Below are 24748 nucleotides of genomic sequence, written 5' to 3' on the forward strand. Positions count from 1 at the left end.
CTTCTAACCTGCACCATTTTGAAGGAAGAGAGAACGAATTAAATGACGTCAAAATCCTAGAAGTGCTTCGTGCCCAACTTACGTCGCATCGACCCTCTCCACTCCGCGAAAGTAGCTGACACCATCCGACGTGTTGCGCAGATGGTGGCATTTATTGTCGATTCGGTAAGCTGCCTGTTTGTCACTCAGGTCCTTCTCCAGCTCGTGCTGGGAAGCTCTGTTAGCTCTGTAACACCGAGTGGGGGAAACGGAACTTCAGGTTTAGGCAACAATTTGATATGAGGAAGGGTAAATGCCCTTCTGTGCAGGGACCCACCCACCACTGCGGTCTGGGTCTCTCCTCTTGCACACAATGTCCAGCTTCCCAATTAACAGGCGCCCTCCCTGAAGGTGTCCATACATGCGAGTAATTAGAACCCTGCCCACACTGCCCCTCCCATGGTGTGTGGTGGGGCTTGGGAGAGAAGAGGTGTAGACAAACAGAAGGTTTGAAGCCCTGAGGCTGGGGCCCATCTTCCTAACACAAGCCCTATTCCAGGAAGGATACTGGTTTAAAGTAATCTGTCCACACCTGTGCCTCTCTTTCCTTCTTCTTTTCCCTCTTCTATATCCTAATCCCTCCATTCTTTGAGTCCCACTTTGTGAGAAGTTTTGAGACATTTAAAGCCAGCTTCCCTCCATCTAAAAGTGACTTCAGTTTGTGCTCACGGGAGGCTGAAGAAGTTTGCCAGGAGACAGAAACCAAGAGTCAAAATTAAGCTCTGGGGCAGGGGAGAGAGTGCTTGAAAGCAGATCAGGAATTGGTGGCCCCCAGGCTCATATGCTCCAGCAGCCACCCTTCTGGGAAGAAAGAGGCTCTCAGATGCATGGTGCTTCCTGCTCTGCCAGAGAAGAGACCCAGCAGCTCACCACCAGAGAGATAGGCCCATGGGGTGGGCATGGGTGACAGGTGAGCCACATCTTTACTCAGGCAGTAGTCGATTCAACAAATGCCTGAGTGTCCACTACATGTCAGGCACTGTTCTCCAAGCCCGAATGTATCCAAGGACAAGGCAAACATCTCTTCTCTAAAGAAGCTGACATTCTAGCAGGAGGAGACAGGCAATACCCCTCAGGAATAAGGAAATCGTGTGGTTCGTTAGCAGAACAAGGCAGAAAACAAAGCAGGGAAAGGGAAACAAGAGTGTGAGTGATTATTTAAACAAGACGGTCAGAGTAAGACTCCTTAAGGAGGCAGTGTTTGAGCAAAGACTTGCAGGAGGAAGAAATAGGTCAGGCAGGACCTTGCTGGATGTTGGAAAGAGTCAAGTTTTGTTCCGAGTGAAGGGAGAGACCGCTGACTTACAATTTTAAAGGATCATTTGGTGCTGGGTTGAGAACAGACAGCAGAGGACAGGTAGACCCATTAGCAGATGGGTACAGTTAAGTTACGCAGGAGAAGGATAGTAGTGGCTTTGACCAACAGGGTAGTGGTGAAGGAAGTGACAGGCATTCAGATTCTGAGTGTTTTAAAGAGAGAGCCAATCTCTCCTAGAAGCTTAAACATCAATGGAGAATAAAGAGGTGACGTTGAGCAATTGGAATAGCAGAATTCCATCAACAGAGATGGGTGAGGCTGTGGGCGAGTAGGCTGGGGAGAAAACGGATGTTCAGCCAATACATTGAGCTCAAGCGTCCATTAGACATCCAACCAAGGAGCTTGTTGGAACTTGGGAGAGAGGTCTGGGATGGAAATAAAAATTGGGGGATCATTAGCATCTAGATAGTATTTGAAAACGCAGGACAACTGGATGGTCTTCATCATTTCGGTATTCCTGGCACACAGAACGGTCTTGGCATATGGAAGCCATTTGGTAGAGCCTGTGTTGAACTGACTAGACTAATCCCAGCTGCCTGTACCTTTAGGTAAGTCAACTGACCTATCAGAACAGATTCTTTTTCCATAAAATGGAAATGAGGGTAGCAACATGCCAGTAGTCTGCATTTTGTGAATCCTAAAACAATTTTGGGAACTCTAAAACACATGCAAAAGTTGAAAGATGGGAGAGTTGCCTCCCCTTGCTATTTCTGCGTTCAGTCTCCTGCTTCAGGTTCTTCTGTTGAAAGTCTAAGATTAAGGCCTTTCTGACTTGTGGTCTGGGACCAAGATGTCCCATAGCCTTCCTCTCTTGGGCTGACATGCCCTGGACTTCCTCTGACCTGACCTCAGAAACTCCCTTAGGAAGGTGTTAGAGGCAGCATCCCATCAACCTATCTTATAACCCAAGATGGGAAAAATCCTCGCTGCCATATTGCTGCCTAATGACATTCCATTTTCAACTGAGATCCAAATTGAGGCTTTCGTTGTGTGTTCCAAAGCAAATAAAGTTACGAAACTCTCCTCCCATCACCTTTCCTGGACCAAGCCCAAAGACCATGTAGGCAACCCCACAAATCCTGGAGAAACCAACCCAGGAAATGAGGTAGACATTCTGCCCACTGCGTATGAAATGAAAGCCACGGTCTTTAAAGCATCGCTAACAAAGGTTCCAAACAAGTGCACGTGTGGAGACACAACTTTTTGCAAAGGCCTGAACGGGGCCAGGAATGGCTGGGAATGAGAAAATTTATAAATGAGACTGATAGGAAGATGTGGCTGTTCCACAGTAGAACAATCTGGGCAAGAAGCTTGAAGAACATGGAAGATGAGCTGCAAGGTTTTAGGTTATAAAGAAAACAGGATTGGGAACTGGACCTGGAGAAGAGAGAACAGACACGATTCTGTAAACCATGCTAAACTGTGGTTCTGTGATTCCCAGAGAACAGAAGCCAAGAAGTAATATCAGAACTGCACTGCCTTGTGGTTACAGCTCAGGAAAACTGTATATGGTCAACCAAACCATGTACAGTCATCCTTAACTAATCTTCTACCTCTCCTCAGTATTTCTGTACTAAAGAGCCTTTCCAATCAGAGAGAGAGAGAGAGAGAGAGAGAGAGATCTCAGCCACCTAAATCTCGCCAAACTTCAGAGCATCAATCCTGATGGGCACAGTGAGCAAACAATACAGACAGTATGGATACCTCCATGACACTTAGGTATACCCTGTAGGCTATCCCACATTATCCTTGATAACATTAATATAAGCAGAAGCAGCCTCTCCTTTGGATGACATATTCGATGCTGCTTTCCATGACCCATAACCAGATGAACATTAATTTTTCTAGTCATGTTAGGGAAGAGGCTCAACCAATGTGTTTTCTATGCTGACAGCTGTTTATCATTGCTTAAGACCTTCCTTTGATTATTATTCTCCCTTGCCCCAATCCCCACCATAAGTAGTAAATACCTCCTATCTGCTATTGCCAAGAAAAGAGGAATTTGTATTCTGGTAGAGTAGGATGGGCGAACAATTGTAATGCAATGGGAAGCAGTCAGTGCTGTAATAGCACAACCAGAGCACTGGGGAGCATGTGCCAGGGACCGTGGGAGATCAGGGAAGTCTGAGTCTTTAAGGAGTTATGGAAATCACCGTTAAAGTGAGCCACAATTCATTACTTCTCCAACTGTTGGGCTGAATATATACCAGTCACTCCCTCATCAAAGAATGAAAGCCTGAGTTGAAAGAAATCTTAGCCATGTCTCCAAATTAGGGTAGAAATCCTTTCTTTGGCATCTTAAAATGATTTCTTTAACTATGAACTTAAAGCAAGCGCTCCAGGGCACGTGGGTGGCTCAGTCAGTTCCGGCCCAGGTCATGATCTCACAGTTTGAGTTCAAGCCCTGACTAGGGCTCTGCACTGACAACTCCAAGTCTGAAGCCCTTCCCCCACTGGTGTGCACATTCTCTCTCTCTCTCTCTCTCTTTCTCTCAAAAATAAATAGAAATTAAAAAAAACCTCATTTCAACCTCCAAATAAAAATGTAAATGGGAATGTAAGCTGGTGCAGCCACTCTGGAAAACAGTATAAAGTTTCCTCAAAAAACTAAAACTAGAACTACCCTACAACCCAGCAATTGCACTGCTAGGTATTTATCCAAGGGATACAGATGTACTGTTTCAAAGGGACACATGCACCCCCATGTTTACAGCAGCATTATCAACAACAGGCAAAATATGGAAAGAGCCCACACGTCCATGGATGGGTGAACGGATAAAGAATGTGGTTGGTATATATACACAATGGAGTATTACTCGGCAATCAAAAAGAATGAAATCTTGCCATTTGCAACTACGTGGATGGAACTGAAGGGTATTACGCTAAGTGAAATTAGTCAGTCAGAGAAAGACAAAACTCACATGACTTCACTCATATGAAGACTTTAAGAGACAAAACAGATGAACATAAGGGAAGGGAAACAAAAAGAATATAAAAACAAGGAGGGGGACAAAACAGAAGAGACTCATAAATATGGAGAACAAACAGAGAGTTACGGGAGGGGGTGTGAGGGGGGGATGGGCTCAATGGGTAAGGGGCACTAAGGAATCTACTCCTGAAATCACTGTTGCACTAGATGCTAACTAACTTGAATGGAAATTTTAAAAAAATAAATTAAAAAAATTTTCTAAAAATGTAAAAAAAAATAAAAAACTTTAAAAAATAAAATAAAATAAAAATAAAATAAAAATGTATAGGTGCGCATGCACGTGTGTGTATGTGTATCCATCTACAACAAATCCTTACATAAGACGCTAAGAGAAATTTAAACAGGAGACACAATAGCACAGTTTGGAGACGTGAGTTACGTTGTATATAGAGTTACAACTTACGCAAGTTGAGCGATGGCCTTATCCAAATGAAGCTTCATCCTTTCTTCACAGCACAGAATAATGTCAACCTCCTATGCGATTAAAAAACAAAACACATTAACGTTTTTCATCATCAGGTACAACATCCAACAACGTGACAACACATCAATAAAGGGCAACTTGGTTCCTGGGGAAAAAAAATAAGAAAGCGTCAAATAAAAACAAGAGAACAGTTTTTACATCCACTTAATTACCGACATCCCCTCATGATGCTGCAATCTAAACATGAGAATGAGAGTTTCCCTTTTCTGGGGCTACCGGAAAATTACATGAAGGAACTAGTCGGGACGGGGATAAAACTGTCGCATTTTTCTTTATTTTTATCTCTGGTCCTTAATCAAAACAATCAAACGGTACGTAAATACAGACATTCTGGTGAATTTAACGCAGGCTTCTTTTATAATAACTATTCTTCAGAGACAATAAACCGGGGAGACAGAGGAACAGCCAATAAGGGACTTCCCTCTGGCGGGGCATGTAACCTCCAACAGACCCAGCTCTTTGGTCCAAATGGAAACTTGACCTCCACACCGGGAGGCCAGCCCTCCCTCGGCCCTGCCTGTGCCCTGCAGTTCAGCTCTCACACTCCTATAAACACCTTTGTAGCCTCTCTCCTTGTCCACGCGCATGGCATTCAGATGCCGCCAGGATACATGCACTATTACATAGCATGTGTTGTATCACAGATGTTTTAAATAAACATGTCTCGCTTCCCTCTGAAGATCGTGTTCACATAAGAAAACCCAGAAACCCAAGACAGCAGCAAGAAGACATTTCAGGGGCGCCTGGGTGGCTCAGTCTGTTAAGCATCCGACTTCAGCTGAGGTCATGATCTCACGGTTTGTGAGTTCAAGCCCCGCGTCGGGCTCTGTGCTGATGGCTCAGAGCCTGGAGCCTGCTTCGGATTCTGTCTCTCCCTCTCTCTCTGCCCCTCCCCCACTCAGCCTCTGTCTCTCTCTGTCTCAGAAATAAATTTTAAAAAAAACATTAAAAAAAAAAGAAGAGAGAGAGAAGACATTTCAAAAGCGCCCATGGTCATTGTTGCCACTACTTCAAGCACAGAGTGATCACACTACGCGCACTTGTTTGTGGCCTGCCTTTTCACTTGAACCTTGAACGTTTCCCCATGACATTAAACAATACCGTGATGAACACCCTCAGTCCAGTGATGGACACCACCAAAGTGTATGCCTTTTGTCGAGGTTTTGACAAACACAGCCCAACTGCCCTTCACAGAAGCCGTGCCCCTGTATAACCACAAGTGAGGGTACACCTCATTACCTCACCTGTTACGCGGTCACCACCAGATCCTCTCCATTGTTCCCGGGGTGACAGGACCCCTCCCCCAAACAGCAAACGTGATGAAATTAATAGTTTGACTCATGTTTGCTCATCGTTCGGCTTTCTTCTTTTGTGAACCACCTGTGTCTCCACTTTTTCTGGGGCTTTTTTTCTTATTAATTTATATATTTAAAATGCAATCCTTTCCCATCACAGAAGTCATAACTGTATACATAAATACATATAGTATTAAAATATATGTATATTTTTAACCAGTTTGTCCCTTGCCTTTGTATTTTTGCGTAGTGGTTTTGATACATAGACAGTCGTGATTTCTATAATGTCAAATCTATTAAATATCCCCTTTTGGTCTCTGCCTTCATTAATTTGACTATAAAGGCCTTCTTCACTCCAATATCAGTTACTACTCAACTGTATAGTCTTCATGGGGCGCCTGGGTGGCACAGTCGGTTAAGCGTCCGACTTCAGCCAGGTCACGATCTCGCGGTCGTGTGTTCGAGCCCTGTCAGGCTCTGGGCTGATGGCTCAGAGCCTGGAGCCTGTTTCCGATTCTGTGTCTCCCTCTCTCTCTGCCCCTCCCCCGTTCATGCTCTGTCTCTCTCTGTCCCAAAAATAAATAAACGTTGAAAAAAAAATTAAAAAAAAAACTATATAGTCTTCTTATTCTTTTTTTTAATGTTTATTTATTTTTGACAGAAAGAGAGAGAGAGGGCAAGTAGGGAAAGGGCAGAGAGAGAGGGAGACCCAGAATCTGAAGCAGGCTCCAGGCTCCAGGCTCCAAGCTGTCAGCACAGAGCCCGACGTGGGGTTAGAACTCACGAACCGTGAGATCGTGACCTGAGCCAAAGTCAGACGTTCAGCCGGCTGAGCCACCTGGGCAGCCATTTTTTTTTCCCTTAGACAGAGAAGACAGCACACAAGCAGGGGAGGGGGGCATAAGGAGAAAGAGAGAGCGTGGCCGGGGCGGGGGTGGGGGAGAAGGGTTCATGGAATAGAGAATGCCTAAAACCAAAGACCTTTGGAACTGTCCCCATTGTTAGTTTATATATTAATAGGTACTCAAAGGTTCATTTGGCTTTTTTTTTTTTTTTCAACGTTTATTTATTTTTGGGACAGAGAGAGACAGAGCACGAACGGGGGAGGGGCAGAGAGAGAGGGAGACACAGAATCGGAAACAGGCTCCAGGCTCCGAGCCGTCAGCCCAGAGCCCGACGCGGGGCTCGAACTCCCGGACCGCGAGATCGTGACCTGGCTGAAGTCGGACGTTTAACCGACTGCGCCACCCAGGCGCCCCAGAGGTTCATTTGGCTTTAACTAGGTCAAGGAGTTAGCCTGGCCTGGGAGGACCAAAAAGACGGTACCCTGATCGGTTCCCCAAGAGAAGCCATTCTGGAAGAATTTGATGGCTGTCACTGATTGAATGTGAGTCAGAGTCAACAGAATTCACAAGAAAATATGTCGAGGCACCCGCCTTCGCGAAAAGCAGGCCTTTTAAGACTACTTCTTGTCTTTGCCAGTGCTTATTTAATTATTCTAAAAAGGTAGAGTCGTGCTGGTAAAAAGAGAAGAGACGCTAATATTACTACTTGGAGTAAGATATGGGTGCCCTCGTTACTCGAATGGCAATGACCAAGGTACCCCTCAACTGATGAACCATTGTTCTAGCTGCAGATTTCGTTATCTGGATATAAAGCAGCCTCTGCTACTGGTCTAGACAACATTATCGTTCTCGAACTGGGAAGGGACTTGTAAGTCGACTATGTATTCAGGATACTCTATTCCTGATCATTCGTGTGCAGCAGTTGGGGTCTGTGGCTTTTACAAAGTAGATTGTGTGGCCTCTCGGTAGTGGCCAAATTTCCCTGAGTTTCTTATTTCCACTCATATTTCTTTCAGAGAATCGGGCAGTGAAGAAAAGCAGAAAAGCCAGGGACAGTCTTCTGCTTACGACCCTTCACGGCAAGAGATCACTAAAAATAATTGAATACACTGTTAAAAGGAACCCTGATAACTTGCGAGGATGCCATTACTGATGGCCAGGCTGTTAGCTAGTCCAATTGCCCTTCTTACCAAGGATTCGTCTTTTACCAAGGACCAGTCACGGAAAGGCCAGCCAAGCTGGTTCAGGGATAGTGAACCGATTGCCTGCGGCAGAAATTCAGCAGGTCAGAGTAGGAAATGAGAGGGAGAAGGCGTAAGAGCCAGACAGTGGAAGGTCCTAGAGATTCGGGAGTCCGGGAAGAGATTTTTAGCGGACAGAACCTCTGGTGATCATGGGTAGTATGGATCCGGGCGAAGGGAAGATATTTGGGGATTCTGCATAAACCAGCTAGGAAGGAGGACCAGTAGGGAGAACGGCATGGGAAGGAGAGGGGTGGGAATCAAATCAGAGGAATAATTTACAGGAGCTACAGACTGACTACAAAGGGTGAAGACGGTCAAGCGATGAGAACCTGGAGAACCGTGGCGCCGAAACTAGGAAGGGAAAGGCTGGCGGCATCAGGGTAGAAGAAAAGTACACTTTTAAGCTTCATAAATAGGAACCAAAAAAGAGGTGGGGGAGGGGTGACAGGGTTATAACCCCAACAGAAATACATTTCTGGGACTTAGGGACACAGGACTAAGACATAATAGAGAATCTGGCCAAAAAAAAAAAAAAAAAAAAAAGACGAGGAAGGGCTCGAGGCACATCGTGGCTGACATCTAAAGAAATAGCAGAGGGGCGCCTGGGTGGCGCAGTCGGTTAAGCGTCCGACTTCAGCCAGGTCACGATCTCGTGGTCCGTGAGTTCGAGCCCCGCGTCGGGCTCTGGGCGGATGGCTCGGAGCCTGGAGCCTGTTTCCGATTCTGTGTCTCCCTCTCTCTCTCTGCCCCTCCCCGGTTCATGCTCTGTCTCTCTCGGTCCCAAAAATAAATAAAAACGTTGGAAAAAAAAATTTTAAAGGAATAGCAGAGATCTTCTGGGGGTAAGTCTTGGAAGTGAAGGCCGAAGAACTCAGAACTAAATCACATTTAATTAGTGGAAGGTTTGGAATATATATATTATATATATATATATTGAAATATATATATAAAGTTTGGAATATATATATATGAATATATATATTGAAATTATATAAGGTTTGGAATATATATATTATATGTATATATGAATACATATATTGAAATATATATATAAGGTTTGGAATATATATATTATATATATGAATATATATATTGAAATATATATATAAGGTTTGGAATATATATATATATATATATATATATATATATCTCAGCTTCTAGATGGCAATTTGGCTATATATCAAAACTTCCCAAATGCATATGCCTTTTAACATATCGATTATGTCTCTTGAAATGTGTTCTAAGGAAATAATCAGAAAAAATACAGTTATCAATAATAGTATTTTTGTACACTGCAGTGTTATTAAAATAGCAAAAAAAATGGGGGGGAGTGAGAAAGGGTGACAACTTCACTATTCAAAAAGAGAGGATTGATTTTTTTTTTTTTTAATGATAGCACCTTGACATTGTGGAACCCAATGCAACCCTTGAAATCACACCTTCATGTATATCTAATGCTATGGGAAAATGACCCCAATAGAATTCTTAATTAAATAAAGCACTTTGGGAAGGGAAGGCTAACTAGGCAGAGCACACAGGAGTCTTAGGGAAGTGAAAATACCATATACATCAAAGATGGATATGTTATGATACCTTTGTCCAAACCCACGGAATCTACACCACCAAGAGTGAACCCTAAGGATAAAACTGGACTTTGGATGTTAATGATGGACCAGTGTAGGTTTGTCAATTGTAACAAAGGTACCACTCTGGTGGGGGGGTGTTAGTAATGGGCGGAGGCTGTGCCCAGATGGGGACAGGAGCTAACTGAGATATCTCTATGCCTTGCCCTCAATTTTGCTGTGAACCTCAAACTGCTCTTAAAAAATTAAGTCTTTAAAAAGAACGGTGGTGCCTTCCCTACAACCATATCTAAGAATAAACATCATTGAGCATTTATCCAGAAAAACAACCCACCACAATTCAAATTGTGTACACAGTATCATTCGAATCTTAAAGACCTGTTTGTGTATCTTTAAGTTGGGTGCTAAGTACGACTAACAAAAAGAAATTCTCTGAAATTCTCTGGATGAACTGAAATTCTCCAAAATTAAAGGTGATTTCTGTCCGGCTGAACTTCAGATGATTTTTTTATCTTTCTTTATCCTATACTGTATCTTTCAAACTCTCTTACATCTATTGAACATCTAATGAACATATAATGAACATCTATTACATGTATAACCAAAAAAAAAAAAAAGGTGTCTTTTGTAAATGCTATAAACATTTGGATACTATAATTTCTTACTTATAAATGGCTTCATGTAATATCATTTTTTGTTTGTTTCTATACATTAAGGACACGTTTACAACTACATTTCTCCTCACTGGTGCATTTCCCCCATATTTACCGTCAGTAGTTGGGTTTCCACATCGTCATGAACTAGATCAATTCCCATTCTCTTCTCTCGATGAAATAGACATTCTCGGGCTACCTACAGATACACAAAGAACAGAAAGCACTAATCCAAACTGACTAAAATCAGTGACCAGCAGCTCTAAGGACCTATTTCTAAAACAAGTCAGTGGATACTCCCAATACCAATTTTTCAAGCCATTTTCTTGGAAATCTAGTATGAGACCCACCATGACAACTAAGAAACTCCCTACTGCTAGTTAAGAGATAGAGTTAGCTCTTCACATCAGTGTGAAAAAAACTCTAATTTGGAAAGTTGACAAAATAAAGCACATGACATTTATGTGATTCCCACAAATTAGCATCTGAGAAAACTACTTAGCATTAATTCTTCTACAGAAATAGTTCGACCACCTGAAACATAGTTTTCAAGATATTATTTCCACATATTTTCGACTGAGGGTGAGGAAGAAACAAATTATTACCTTTAAAGATGCCAAAATATTTGTGTAGCCAAAAATCTTAATGATTATTTTTCAAGTTCCATTTATTGTTTCCTAATTACGAAAATAACGTGCCTTGTCCATTAAAGAGAAAAAATATAGAAAAGTAGAAAATGGTCTAGCTATATTCCTATCACTGTTTCATTTGTTGTTTTTAATTTAAAAAAAAAAAAGGTTTTGAGGCACCTGGGTGGCTTCGTCGGTTAAGCGCCGACTTCGGCTCAGGTCACAATCTCATCACTTATGAGTTCGAGCCCTGCATCGGGCTCTGAGCTGACAGCTCGGAGTCTGGAGCCCGCTTCAGATTCTGTCTCCCTCTCTTTCTGCCCCTCCCCCGTTCACAGTCTGTCTCTCTCTGTCTCTGAAAACTGAATAAAAGTTTAAAAACAATTTTTTAAAAAAGGTTATAATGTCCTTACAATTTTAGAGTATGCTTTTTAGGATTGACATTAAATGGTAGGCTCCGGTCATAAAATATTCTTCGAGACAAAGTAGGTTAATGACTCCAGTGGAAAACAGCTTGGATTGCTAACAATAAATTATGTATGAAAGAACATTATGTAAATGTTAAAATACTCTTTTCCAAAGACTATTTCTTGACATGGAACAACTGTATAATCTTAATCTTTTAAGCATAAAATATAATAGCATGTATACTGTAATCTGGACATAGTGTCACTGAACAAAATCTTTCAGTGAATGTATATTTTTTAATAGGAAAAGTCACATTTACTAGAAGACGGATTAAGGGGTTGAGAGGAACGCTGATGACTCTAATGTGTATCACTAACCTGCTTTTCGTAAGTTTCTACGAACCCACAGTCTATTAGGACTCTACTAATCTTAGCAGCCACATAGAAAGGTATCGATCTCCCGTACTTTGGCCAACTCTAGATGTCATCAGTTTTCATTGTTGCAGATATGATAGGCCAAAGATGGATACATCATTGATTTAATTTTCATTTTCGTCCCTGAATTTTAACTTTTTTTTTTAATATTTTATTTATTTTTGAGACAAAGAGAGAGACAGCATGAGCAGGGGAGGGGCAGAGAGAGAGGGAGACACAGAATCAGAAGCAGGCTCCAGGCTCTGAGCTGTCAGCACAGAGCCTGACACGGGGCTCGAACTCACAAACTGTGAGATCATGACCTGAGCCAAAGTCGGATGCTCAACCAACTGAGCCACCCAGGCGCCCCAACTTTTTTGCTCATATTAGTTGATCATCTGTGTTTTCCCTTCTGAGATGTACCTGTTCATGTGACTAACTCTAATCTTAAATTTTTCTTAATGTTTTTTATTTTTGAGAGAGGGACAGAGAGCACGAGCAGGGGAGGGGCAGAGAGACAGGGAAACACAGAATCTGAGGCAGGCTCCAGGCTCTGAGCTGTCAGCACAGAGCCCGACACGGGGCTCGAACCCACGAACTGTGAGATCATGACGTGAGCCCAAGTCGGACGCCCAGCAAACACTAATCTTAATCAAGACCTTCTCACACTGTGCTGATAGTAAACGTTCTAGCACACAGGAACATCCGGACAAAAATTGTATAAAAAAAAATATTCAAATTAGGCCCATCTCACTGAAAGGATTACTACTGAAAGGAAGAAACTGAATGTGCTCTGGAAATGCAGAGCGTAAGTGGCTGTCACTTCAAGGATACTCTGAAGGTCAGGTGGGATGCAGAACAGACCAGGAATCCTCAAAATGAGCCAGAGCGTGAAGAAAGTATGGAAGGGCTTCCGATCTTCAAAAAACATTTCATGACAAGTGAATTTAAAAGGACATCGTTCGTGCACCGTCACTCTTTCTTGGGATTTCTGGTAGTTGTGCGTGTTTGTGCGTACTTGTGTTTGGTGGGGGTACCGGGGGGGGGGGGGGCAAGATAAGAAGTAACTATGTGAAGAGGTCTCCAACAAATTCTTCAACCCACTAGACTTCTGGCTCCTTAATTCTCTAAACCCTTCTGCCACAGATGTCATAACAAAGACCTCCTGCAAATGCTCATCACGTGGGAAATGAGTCATACAAGCGTGAAGAAAAATGGTGTTAGCTTCATCAGTATATATACACCTCCAGAAATAATTTCTGTAACTTACGCATCTTCAATTACAGAATGTCTTCTTTCAATGGTTGGGGGGGGGGCATAGAATGAGCTTGGAGGGGGGCCCCCCCCATCACACATTCGGGGGTGAGAGGTAACCAGAGGCCAGCAACAAATTAAAATGCTGCCCCCACGATCACCAGAACTGGCTTGACCTCGGGCCCATTTCTCTATTCAGTCAAACTCATTCTATCTCCTAAGATGGTCTCCTTGAACATTTTCCACTGTACCCTCAAAAGGAATCAGCATACGCCCGGGAGGCCTTTCACGAGACAGATTGAAAGAATGGTACTTTTTTTCCTCAAATAATGGGACAGCAATGACCAAGCAGCCTATTTAATAGATGGGAAGATGGCATTCTCACCATAAAACGTTGTGTGTCTTAAGAATGTCCCTCGGGGCGCCTGGGTGGCTCAGTTGGTTACGCACCGACTCTTGATTTCGGCTCAGGTCATGATCTCATGGTTCGTGAGTTTGAGTCTTGAGTAGGGCTCTGCACTGATGGTGTAGAGCCTGCTTGGGATTCTCTGTCTCCCTCTGTCTGCCCCTCCCCTGCTCACGTTCACTCTCTCTCCCTCAAAAATTAAAAAAAAAAAAATGTCTCTAGTTAGCCTCCTTTGCTTTGCATTCAGAATTCTTTATATTTAAATGGCTGTTCTGTATGAAACTCGTAACGGTTTTACCAATGGTGAAATTAATTACAGATGCATTGATAGGAGGTTGGCTTCTACAGGTGAAGGAAAACATAATAGGTAATAACCTCAGTAATTCAACCAGTGGGTTACAATCATACAAATACATAGTGTTTTTTCATCAGAAGGTCTTATATTTACCTGAAGAGGGGCTTCTGTCTCCATCAAGGCCCTCTCCAATTTTTTCTTAACATCAGTGAGTGCATTTGTCTCTCCAATCATTGCGTCCAACTCATGAGTGATCTCAGATTTCCAAAATCCTATGTCATTGACTCGTTCTCCCAAATTTTGCGTGGAGTCTGCCTGAGTTTTTCTTGTGTGTTGATACTTGTCTTGAATCAGGCGAGACGTATCTACCCTTAGCCTCTCGGAATTATGTCGGGAAGTGTCGGATTCGAGATAGTTGGTTAGATTGGACCTATACCAGTCATCAGGAGTATACCTTGTGAAGAGAGTGGTTCGGTTGGAAACAAAGGGAAGCATGGTATTGTCGCACACCTTCTGAGATCTGGTGCAGTACGGGCCCAAGGTTGGTGAGTCGGAGGCTACTTTGTAGTACGTGCTTGGCCTCCAAGGAAGGCTCAAGGGATGGGTCACATTGTTGTGGGGGAAGCGGTCCCTGTAGCTGGATGCCAGAGTACCGACGGCTGGTAGAAAATTGGTTGGTGTTGGTTTAGGATGGGCGTAAGTTGCCGTTAACGTAGAACCTAGATGTTCCATGATGCTCAGACACTTTGTAAATCTCTCCTGTTTAAAGAGGGGGGGGGGGGAGTAACATAAAAATAGTCACATAAATTCATCTTTGGTGAAAATTTAAAAATTAAAAGCCACATTTGACTTAGTTTTAGTAGCAGTGCTCCCTAACATATTAGGTGTCTGTTCTAATTCGATAGTCACCTTTACTGGCGATAATAGGCTCCAAAAGGATTTTTTTCCCATCTCTGTTTCTAGAATACACTAAAATCACAGTTTTTAGATGAGCCATCTGAGTTGCTGAATTTTTGTTTTAATTATGATTTAAATTTGTTATTATCTCGTAACAAATCTACATGAAGAGCCTGAAATACGCATTTTAACAGACAGGGATTCAAATCTTGGCTCTGCTATTTACTAGCTGTGAGGCACTGGGCAAGTTACTGAAACTCTCTGTGCCTCAATTTCCTCGTCTCTAAATTGGGAATAATAATAGTGCTTAATTCTCTGGACTGTTAGGAGAGGTGTTAATAAAAAGGGGTTGCCTGGCAGAATCCCCCACACCAAGCGATCCTAAATGAGCACACGGTTTGGGTAACAATCGTGTGCTTGCTTTGCAAACACAGCTCAAGGCAGGTGCCTAGCTCCCTTTTCCTGGCAACTTGCCACCTCAAGGCACCTCCAGTATAGACATTCTAGGGCAATTGTGAAGCCCAAGCAAGACAATGGTAAGTATTTGGATTGCTTAGCACAGTTCTGGGCACAAATTCAGTGTTCGATAAATGTTAGCTTTTTCAATTACCAATACAAAAGAGTATATAAAGTAAAAGATAAATATCCATCCATCCCCCCAAGTAGACATTGAATGGTTCATTAATAGTTGTTTCTTTCCAGATTTTTCCTATTCATATGCCAACATAGCTATCATTTTTTTTAATGTTTATTTTTGAGAGAGAGAGGGCATGCGCGTGAGCAGGGGAAGGGCAGAGAGAGAGAAGGAAACAGAGAATCAGAAGCAGGCTCCAGGCTCCGAGCTGTCAGCACAGAGCCCAACGCGGGGCTCGAACTCACGAGATCGTGACCTGAGCTGAAGTTGGACGCTTAACCAACTGAGCCACCCAGGCGCCCCTTTTTTTTTTAATTTTTTTTTAACGTTTACTTATTTTTGAGACAGAGAGAGACAGAGCATGAATGGGGGAGGGGCAGAGAGAGAGAGGGAGACACAGAATCGGAAGCAGGTTCCAGGCTCTGAGCCATCAGCCCAGAGCCCGATGCTGAACACAGCTTTTTAAATTTTTTTTTTCAACGTTTATTTATTTTTGGGACAGAGAGAGACAGAGCATGAACAGGCGAGGGGCAGAGAGAGAGGGAGACACAGAATCGGAAACAGGCTCCAGGCTCCGAGCCATCAGCCCAGAGCCCGACGCGGGGCTCGAACTCACGGACCGTGAGATCGTGACCTGGCTGAAGTCGGACGCTTAACCGACTGCGCCACCCAGGCGCCCCAAGAACACAGCTTTTTAAATACAAATATTGAATTACCTTAATCATTTTATGTATCATTTAGAGCACACATGTTTAAAAATATGTGTTTCTGACTTCTCTCCCTCTTAGAACATAGAGCCCCACTTCCTCCTGCTTACCCCTTGAAAAGTATTCTATTGTTTGGAACTTTTGATCATTATTAGTCCAGAAAGGCAAGATGCCGTAGTCTGTGACATACTTTCCAGCATCTAAATGTCATTCTACTTGGGGGTTAGTGTCTATGGACCCATTTACTGAAAAGGGAAAATAAATCAGATCCAATTCCATACCCGTCTTGGGAAAAAAAAAAATATTTGATGATTATTTCAATAGCTATGTCTTGAGGCCTTTGGCCCCCAAACCACAAAATTATCTATTTGTAGAATTGTGGTCAAATCAAAATGTACTCGTTCCACATGTGGTGAAACAGCTGCCCACAGCCAGTGGTGGTGGCCCACACAACCCTACCTTCCTGACTTTTTCCCAATTCTTCCCTCCCTCAGTGCCCAAACACCTTGTACTGGCCAAGCCTAGAACCATGACAGTGAAAAAGAAACCTTAATAATCAGTCACATCTCTTCACTTCCATTTGAAAGCTAAACGCTGTTTTTCGGAAGAGCAAATTCAGAGCAACTCGAGCCCTTCGGGTCCCCATGGCTACTTTCAGTTCTAAACTCTTCTCCAGTCAAATCTAGAAATAATCTTGTCATCTTTCCTTCAGCAAGAAGCTTCAAGCAGGCACTGGACCCCTCTTACTTGGATTTTCTTAATTCTTGACAAGAAAAGCTAGCGACTCCCTTGGTCCTTCAACCGAGGAATTGAATTCCAAGCGTAGAATTACCACATATGTTTGCCCAGCACCTATTATGTTGAGGTCCTGAGGCATCTAAACCCATGTTTGTCAAACCATGAGTCATCTACTCTGAGTGGTGATTTTTGAAATGCTGAGGTTCATAACCCAGAGGAGACGTACGGATGAAGAAATTCAATACAGTTTACAAAAGTTTCCAGTGCTATATTTTTAAATTAGGGATGGGACGTAATTTAAAAATCTGGAATCTGATGCATAAAGCTCAGTTGTTTAATGTTCACAGATGTAGAGCTCCTCGTGGGTGGCAGTAAGTTTCACACGGAGACACAATATTCTACATGATACACAATGTTCTATACAGTCACACAACAGAAGTTCTAGCTCCAGTCAGCCATCTCAAAAGTCATTCAGGAGGACCAACCAAAAGACGACAGCATGGCAACATCTTCTATTTCGTGTCATTATTGGTCAAAGAAACTGAGAGTGTCATGGCCTAAGCAATATTTAAAAATTCAAAATAGACTTTCGCCTCCAACCATGATAGAGTAATGAAGACTAGACTTAGGCTCTTACATCTAAAAAACTAGACCAAATATATGAAACACCTGTTTTCAGATACTGGACAATAAGCAGCACGAGACTCTGATTCCTGAAAGAAGAGAAACAAATAAGGCAAACCTTCTGATTGTCCTGGCATTCTGCCTGGAGGCAACTTCCAGATTAAGGGAAAAACAGATGAAAACGGATCCGAGCCTGTCAACATGTGTGAGTCGAGGGGGAGATCAGAACTTTGAGAAGCTGACACAGCTGGAAGTTGTGAAGCAGGATTCCAGAATAAGTCAAGCTCCCTAAGTCTATGGAGGCATCCGCTTGAGTTTTTGCTGAGCAACAGGCTGTACATACATCAAGGGACGCTCCACAAACTTTGGCAAAGAGGGATGCCAGGGTTGTTACTGAACAATTTCTAGAGATCACAGAGGGTGGAGAGACATTTTGAACTCAGACCAATCAGAGTGGAGAGTTTTTGATGATAATCTGGAGCATTCCATGGAGACCCCGAGGAGTCACACGTTAGAGATGAGGCTGACCCATCTCTGGAATGAAAGTACTGAAGAGTCATTCTAGCAAAGCTTAAAAAGAGGCCTCAAAGGGATCAAATTAATCTGCAAGTAATTTGATTGCCTGATGACATCAAGACATTCATGTATGTAACATAACAATGTCCAGCATTGAATCAAAATTACCAAACATGGCAAGTAGAAGAAAAATGTGACATATGATTAGGATAAAAAAAAATCAGTCAACAGGAAAGATGTGGTAGAACAAGCAAACAACATGGAAGTAGTTAAAGGAAAACAAGAACGTAATGAAGAGAGGCGTGGAGGATTTTTAAAAGAACCAAATGTAACTTTAGGAATAAAACATAAAATACATTCTTATACAGTATACACTTGAACAATCCCACTAGATGGGATTAACAGCAAAGTAGACATTGTCTAGTTAGTGAGTTCAAATCTAATCAAACCAAAGTACAGGCTTTTTACCTTAGAGAGAGAGAGAGAGAGAATCTTCAGGAACATAGGCATATCATCAAGTGTTAGACTAAATCATGTACTTGGGAATGTCATATAGAAATGGGAGACAGAAAAAATATTTGAAGAAATAATGGCTGTATATTTTCCAAATTTGATGAAAACTATAAATTCCCAGGTCCAAGAAGCTCTAAACACTCCAAGAGAGTAAACACACCCTATACACATGCACACAGATGCACACACAACACTGCCATCATAATCGCCACACCCACCATCACCTCAAAGATCATCATAATCAAATTACTGAAAATCAGCAATAAAGAGAAAAACTCGAATCAGAGCAAAAAGACACACTACAAAGACATGAACAAAGGTAAGCATTAGTGCAAAATTCTTGTCAAAAACTATGCAAGCCTCGGGGCGCCTGGGTGGCGCAGTGGGTTAAGCGTCCTACTTCAGCCAGGTCACGATCTCGCGGTCCGGGAGTTCGAGCCCCGCGTCAGGCTCTGGGCTGATGGCTCAGAGCCTGGAGCCTGTTTCCGATTCTGTGTCTCCCTCTCTCTCTGCCCCTCCCCCGTTCATGCTCTGTCTCTCTCTGTCCCAAAAATAAATAAACGTTGAAAAAATAAATAAATAAATAAATAAATAAATAGGAAAAAAAAAACTATGCAAGCCAGAAGACAATCGAACAACATCTTTAAGTGGCTGGGAGAAAGTGTAGGCCTACAACTGTATATCCAGTGAAAGCATCCTTCAAAGATGAAGGTGGAATAAAATTTTTCCATGAAAATAAAAGCCAAGGGCATTGATCGTCAGCAGAACTGCACCAAAAGAACTGTTAAAAGAAATTCCTCAGGCAAAAGGAAATGATACCAGATAGAGACTTGGATCTACACAAAGAAATAAAGTATCGGAAATGGTAAGTATGTGTGCTAATATAAAAGAGATCCTTTTGTAACTTTTAAATTTCTTTAAAAGATGGTTGTGTAAAGTGAAATAACAAAAAATTACTGTGGGGTTTATAGCAAAAATAGAAGTAAATTATATGGTCATAATAGAACAAATGATGGAGAGCTGAAATGGAAATGTCTTATTGCAAGGGTCAGAACTAAAATGGAATAATGTTATTTAAACATGTACTTCAATAAGTTTAAGATACAGATTGTAAAATTTAGAGCATCAGTTCCCAAGATATGACCCAAGAACCCACAGACTTGCTTGAAACTTTCTCAGGGATGACAAGGTCAAAATTGTTTTCATAGTAAATACTCAGGTGCTATTTTCTTTTTTCACTCTCATTCTCTCACGAGATTTACAATGGAGTTTTCCAGAAGTGATGTGATATGTGATATCACAACAGACTGAATACAGGAGACAGGAGAACCCAGCTTCTAAGACAGAGATCAAAGAACTTTGCCAAAAATGTAAAAGAATGCTACTCTTCTCACCAGATGATCTTTGTTCCAGAAACATAGCTTTTTAATAAAACATATTATTTACGTTACTCTATAATGAGTTGTATACTTATTTTTTAAAAAATAATATTTTTAACTTTTCAATTTAATTTCTAATATAGTAAATATAAATAGGTGCGATCCACATAAACTAAAGCTCTTTGAGGTCCTCACCATGAGGTTATTTGAGTATAAAGGGGTCCTGACCTGGAACACTCTCTAAGAAAGAAATAGAACAGAGTTAAAACTAATCAGCTAATAGGGTAGGGGGGAAATGGAAGACTTAAAAAGATTCATAATTAATCCAAGAGAAAAGAGACAAAAATAAGACAAAGAGAAAACAAAATAGCAAGATGGTAAGCAAAAAACCCCACCACACTGATAATTATATGCACAATAAATAGTTTAAACAATCAAATTAAAAGGCACAGATTCTTAAGCTGGTTTTTATCAAGAAATATTGAACTATATGCCTTCTCAAAAAAAAAAAAACCACTTTAAATATAAAACACAGATAAGTTAAAAATAAAAGTATAGAAAAAGATGCAATGTAAACACAAATAAAAAGAATTCTGAAGTGGCTATATTAATAACAAACCAAGCAGACTTCAGAACAGTAGATATTATCACAAATAAAGAGAGAAATAAGGAGAAAAGGATTAATCAAAGAGATGTAACGATCTTCAATGTCTATGCAACCATCAATAAAATTTTAAACACATAAAGCAAAAACTGGCAGAACTAAAATGAGAAATAGATCCACAGCTATGGTCAGATATTTCAACACTCAACTGTTAGTAATTGTTAGAAAAAATAGAAAATTGGTTGATAAATAAGTTATTTGGACCGTATAACTAACTGGACATAATTTGCCTCTATAGAACACACCATTCAAAGCAGCAGATTCTTTGTGTCTATATGAGATGATAGATATTAACCAAATATTGTGGTAATCATTTCACAACACATGTAAGTTAAGACATTATGCTGTATACCTTAAACTTATATAGTGCTGTATTTATTTCAATTTGGCTCAGTAAAACTGAAAGAAAAAATATCTTTAAACAGCAGATTACATACTATATCCAACTGCACAGAATATTCGCCAAGGTAGACCATATACTGACCATTGAACAAGTTCTCAATAAACATAAAATACTGAAATGATACAGAATATGTTCTCTGACCATATCAAACTAAATTAGAAATCCAGAATAGAAAGATATTTGGAAATTTCTCAAATCGTAGGAAATTAACACACTTCTACTTATCCTCTAGGTCAGTGAAGAAATCACATGGGGAACTAGAAAATATTTTGAACTGAATGAGAATAAAAACAGAGCACGTCAAAATTGTGAGATTCAGCTTAAACAGTGTTTAGTGATTTTTTCAGTGATTATTCTAGAAAATAAGAATTAGCTAAAATCAGTGCTCTCCACTTTATTCTTAATAGTGGGGTGGGGAGGATGGAAGCAAAGTAAAGCCAAAGTAGAAGGAAAGAAATAATAAGAAGAGAACAATCAATGAACTAGAAAACAGACAAACAGAAAAACAAAAGCAGTGAAATTCTAACAATAAAATGGATAAACCTCTCACCAGACTGATCAGGATAAAAAGAGATGAAAAATTACCAATATCAAGAATGAAAAAGAGGTATTGCCATACACCCTGCCCACATTAAACCATTAATAAAGCAATGTTACTAACAACTTTATGCCAAGGAATTTGGCAACAGAGATGAAATGGACAAAATTCTTTAAACATACAAACAACCAAAACTGACTAAAGAGGAAACTGATCACCTGAATAGCCCTCTGGTAGTTAAAGGAACTCCATCTATAGTTTAAAATCTTTCCTCAAAGAAAACCTCATACCTAGATGGATTTGTTGATGGATTCTACCAAACTTTTAAGGAGGGAATAATACCTCAGTTTTTAAAAAGCCTATAGCTTACTTTGATGATGTGCCTTTGACAACATTTAAATCTCTAAATTCTAACTCAGGCACATCTTAACAGGGCTCATGCAGCACATACTAAGATAATCAGCTGATGCTATAAATGTCTCCTATTTGCAAGTAAACCAAGCAAATTCTTTGGAAAAATGACCGAAAATAGCTGTGGAAAAATTCAGACCCTAAATTATGCGATTGTTTTTTTTTTTATTATACTTTTAGGCATGACCGAAAAACATTTTAAGAAATGAAGTCAAATACAGTGTTTGACTATATTTATTTAATGTGGAGGCAATAGTTATTTACCTACTGGGGAAAAAATGCTATAATTGTCTTCTATAAATATTAACATGCCAAAAATACAATCAATCACACAAAGATTGTTAAGTACTGGGAGGCTCCGCTGACAATCCAAAAGATGACCTTCGGTTGGATAAACATATTTTATTAGCATATTTAGGGAAGACTTTAAACTCATAAATATTTTAAGGTATAAAAACCTGTAGATCATCTTCTGCAGAAGATATGACAAGTAGAGTGCGTGTACATGACTTGCTTCACACTCTGCCTCAGATCAGTGACCAAGATAGGCTTGAAATAATCACATACAGTCCCCCTTAGCCCCCTTGGTCATAGCCATCTCATGACTGCCAGTTTCAAACTGGAACACAAAGAAAACACTGCCCCCAATACATTAATGAGCAGCAGAATTTTTAAAAATTGTATCAGATTTCAGCATTAAAGCCGTTTCTTTTTAAGCAGGTGTTAAAGAAGGCAGGAAAAGCGAAATACTCTCTTTCTTCCAAAAAAAAAAATGTTGAATAAGGCACTCCCGTCACCGAGAGTGGAGATATACGTGAGCATACATTGGAGAGCTATGGGGCAGTCTCTAGAAAAGTTGAAAAAGCGCTTTCCCCTGGGGCCTGGGTGGCTCAGCCAGTTAAAGGGTCCAACTCTTGATTTCGGCTCAGGTCATGATCTCACAGTTGGTGAGTTCAAGCCCCACATCAGGCTCTGCACTGTCAGCGTGGAGCCTGCTTGGGATTCTGTCTCCCTCTCTCTCTCTGCCCTTCCCCCACTCACCCCCTGTCTCTCTCTCTCTCTCTCTCTCTCTCTCTCAACATAAATAAAAACATACTTTAAAAAAAAAGAAAAAAGAAAAGGCACCTTCCCTATTCAGCAATTCAACTTTTTGATATATACCTAGAGAAAGTTGAGTGTGTACACAATTAGAATGTACAAGAATATGTTTCTAACAATTTTTAAAAGCAAACGGTTGAAAAGTCTATCAACAGGAGTATGCACACATCATCAGTAGGAAGTTCATAAAGCATTATCACAGGGCAGTTAAAATGCATGACCTAGAGCATGTAAAGCATGACACTATTATATAAACTTGAAAAATAACACTATACGTTCATTTTTGGACAAATACATAAGTAGTAAAGGTATAAAAATACACAGAGTATAAGTAAACACTAAATTCTGGTAGGTACGTCTGCTGGGACGACCCCTCCAGGGTCCCCTTCCCCAGCGAGGCCCCAACGTCTGACCTCAGCATTTGGGAGCCGTGGAAACCAGACAGGAAAGGAAAAGAGGGGACGCGATTCCCAAGGGGGTACATAGGAGGGAGGCCTCATGATGGATGCACGGATGCTTGAATGCTCTACTTACTGTGGAAAATATTTCATTTTAAAAAGAAAAGAGTTGGGGCGCCTGAGTGGTTGGGTCGGTTAAGAGGCCGACTCTTGCTTTCGGCTCAGGTCATGATTTCACCGTTCTTGGGATCGAGTCCCACATCAGGCTCTGCAGTGACAGCACAGAGCCTGCTTGGGATTCTCTCTCTCTCTCTCCCTCTCTCTCTCTGCCCCTCCCCTGCTCATGCTCTCTCTCTCTCAAAATAAACAGTTAAACATAAATAAAGAAAAAGAAAAAGGAAACAGCAGAATATTTTATCAGAAACCCCAAAACACTTTGCCTAGTAGTGAAACAATTTGCTTGCCTTTTTTCACAGTGACCAGACAATTAATTTTAACCCATTTCTAAAATGCTTACCTGCATCATTATAAGCATTCAGGGGGAAAAACATAAAGGGACTTGGTCTAAACGGTCAAAATACAAGAGCTTCATGGTCAGAGCAGGACCACAAATGGCCACAGGCCGCGGGAGAACACCTGCCTTAATGGGAACCTCAGGAACCCTCTCTGAGCGGCCAGGTGTTTGTAGGGCCCTCCCCTTGGTGGCACTTAGAAACCCGGCTAATGAAGCAGGACACAGCGCGACAGTGGAACCGCACAGCACTGAGAAATCACACGAGGGAGCACAGGGGCGGGGGGTCGGACGCCCCCTTTGCTGGTTCCGTATTTAGAAATAACTCCTCAATCCTTTCAGAGCATGGGAAATGTAAGTTGCAAAGGCACCGGGTAGGGGTTGGGTAGTGGGTACCAGTGGGTTTGGACGGTTCCTATTTTGAGGGGTGGGAGCAGGGAGGTGCAGGTGGGGGAGAGGAATTCCAGGGTTTCCATTTCACCTCCAATTCTGAGGTCAGACGTTGGGGCCTCACTAGGGAAGGGGACCCTGGAGGGGTCGTCCCAGCGGCACGGAGGAGCCGGTGAGACCACTCACCTGTCGGCGCGCAGTCCCGCCCTTGAGGGCTGGGACCCCTACCGGTCCGGCCCTGGCCCCGCCTTTCCCACCTGTGACGTCAGCGCCCGCGGACCACTCAACGGCCGCCCCTGCCGGCTCTCCGGGAGCTGATTGGCCCGTAGGAGGAGGGGCGGGCGGCGGGCGCGGGAGGAACCCTGTGGCTGGCGGTTGCCATGGACGCTCTCGCGCCTAGTAACCAAGGCTCCCTGGGAGACCTGCTGGGTCCCAGGGGTGACCGGGTGAAGCGCCACTCAACGGAGAGGCC

At 41.9% G+C, this 24748-nt stretch overlaps 1 protein-coding gene across 1 annotated transcript in view; it reads right to left on the reverse strand.

The window, feature by feature from the left end:
* TEKT3 (tektin 3) overlaps positions 1 to 24517 on the reverse strand; it is a 35807-nt gene extending 11290 nt beyond the window's left edge. The window contains exons 1-5 of the mRNA XM_030296791.1: positions 24463 to 24517; positions 14009 to 14614; positions 10566 to 10649; positions 4750 to 4820; positions 83 to 226 (exon numbers count right to left, since the gene is read on the reverse strand). Coding sequence (XP_030152651.1) covers positions 83 to 226; positions 4750 to 4820; positions 10566 to 10649; positions 14009 to 14587 — 878 coding nt within the window. The 5' untranslated portion in view covers positions 14588 to 14614; positions 24463 to 24517. The remainder of the gene's footprint in view (positions 1 to 82; positions 227 to 4749; positions 4821 to 10565; positions 10650 to 14008; positions 14615 to 24462) is intronic.
* Positions 24518 to 24748: the final 231 nt, after the last annotated feature.

The sequence above is a fragment of the Lynx canadensis genome, chromosome E1 (genome assembly GCF_007474595.2).
Source record: "Lynx canadensis isolate LIC74 chromosome E1, mLynCan4.pri.v2, whole genome shotgun sequence".
NCBI lineage: Eukaryota > Metazoa > Chordata > Mammalia > Carnivora > Felidae > Lynx > Lynx canadensis.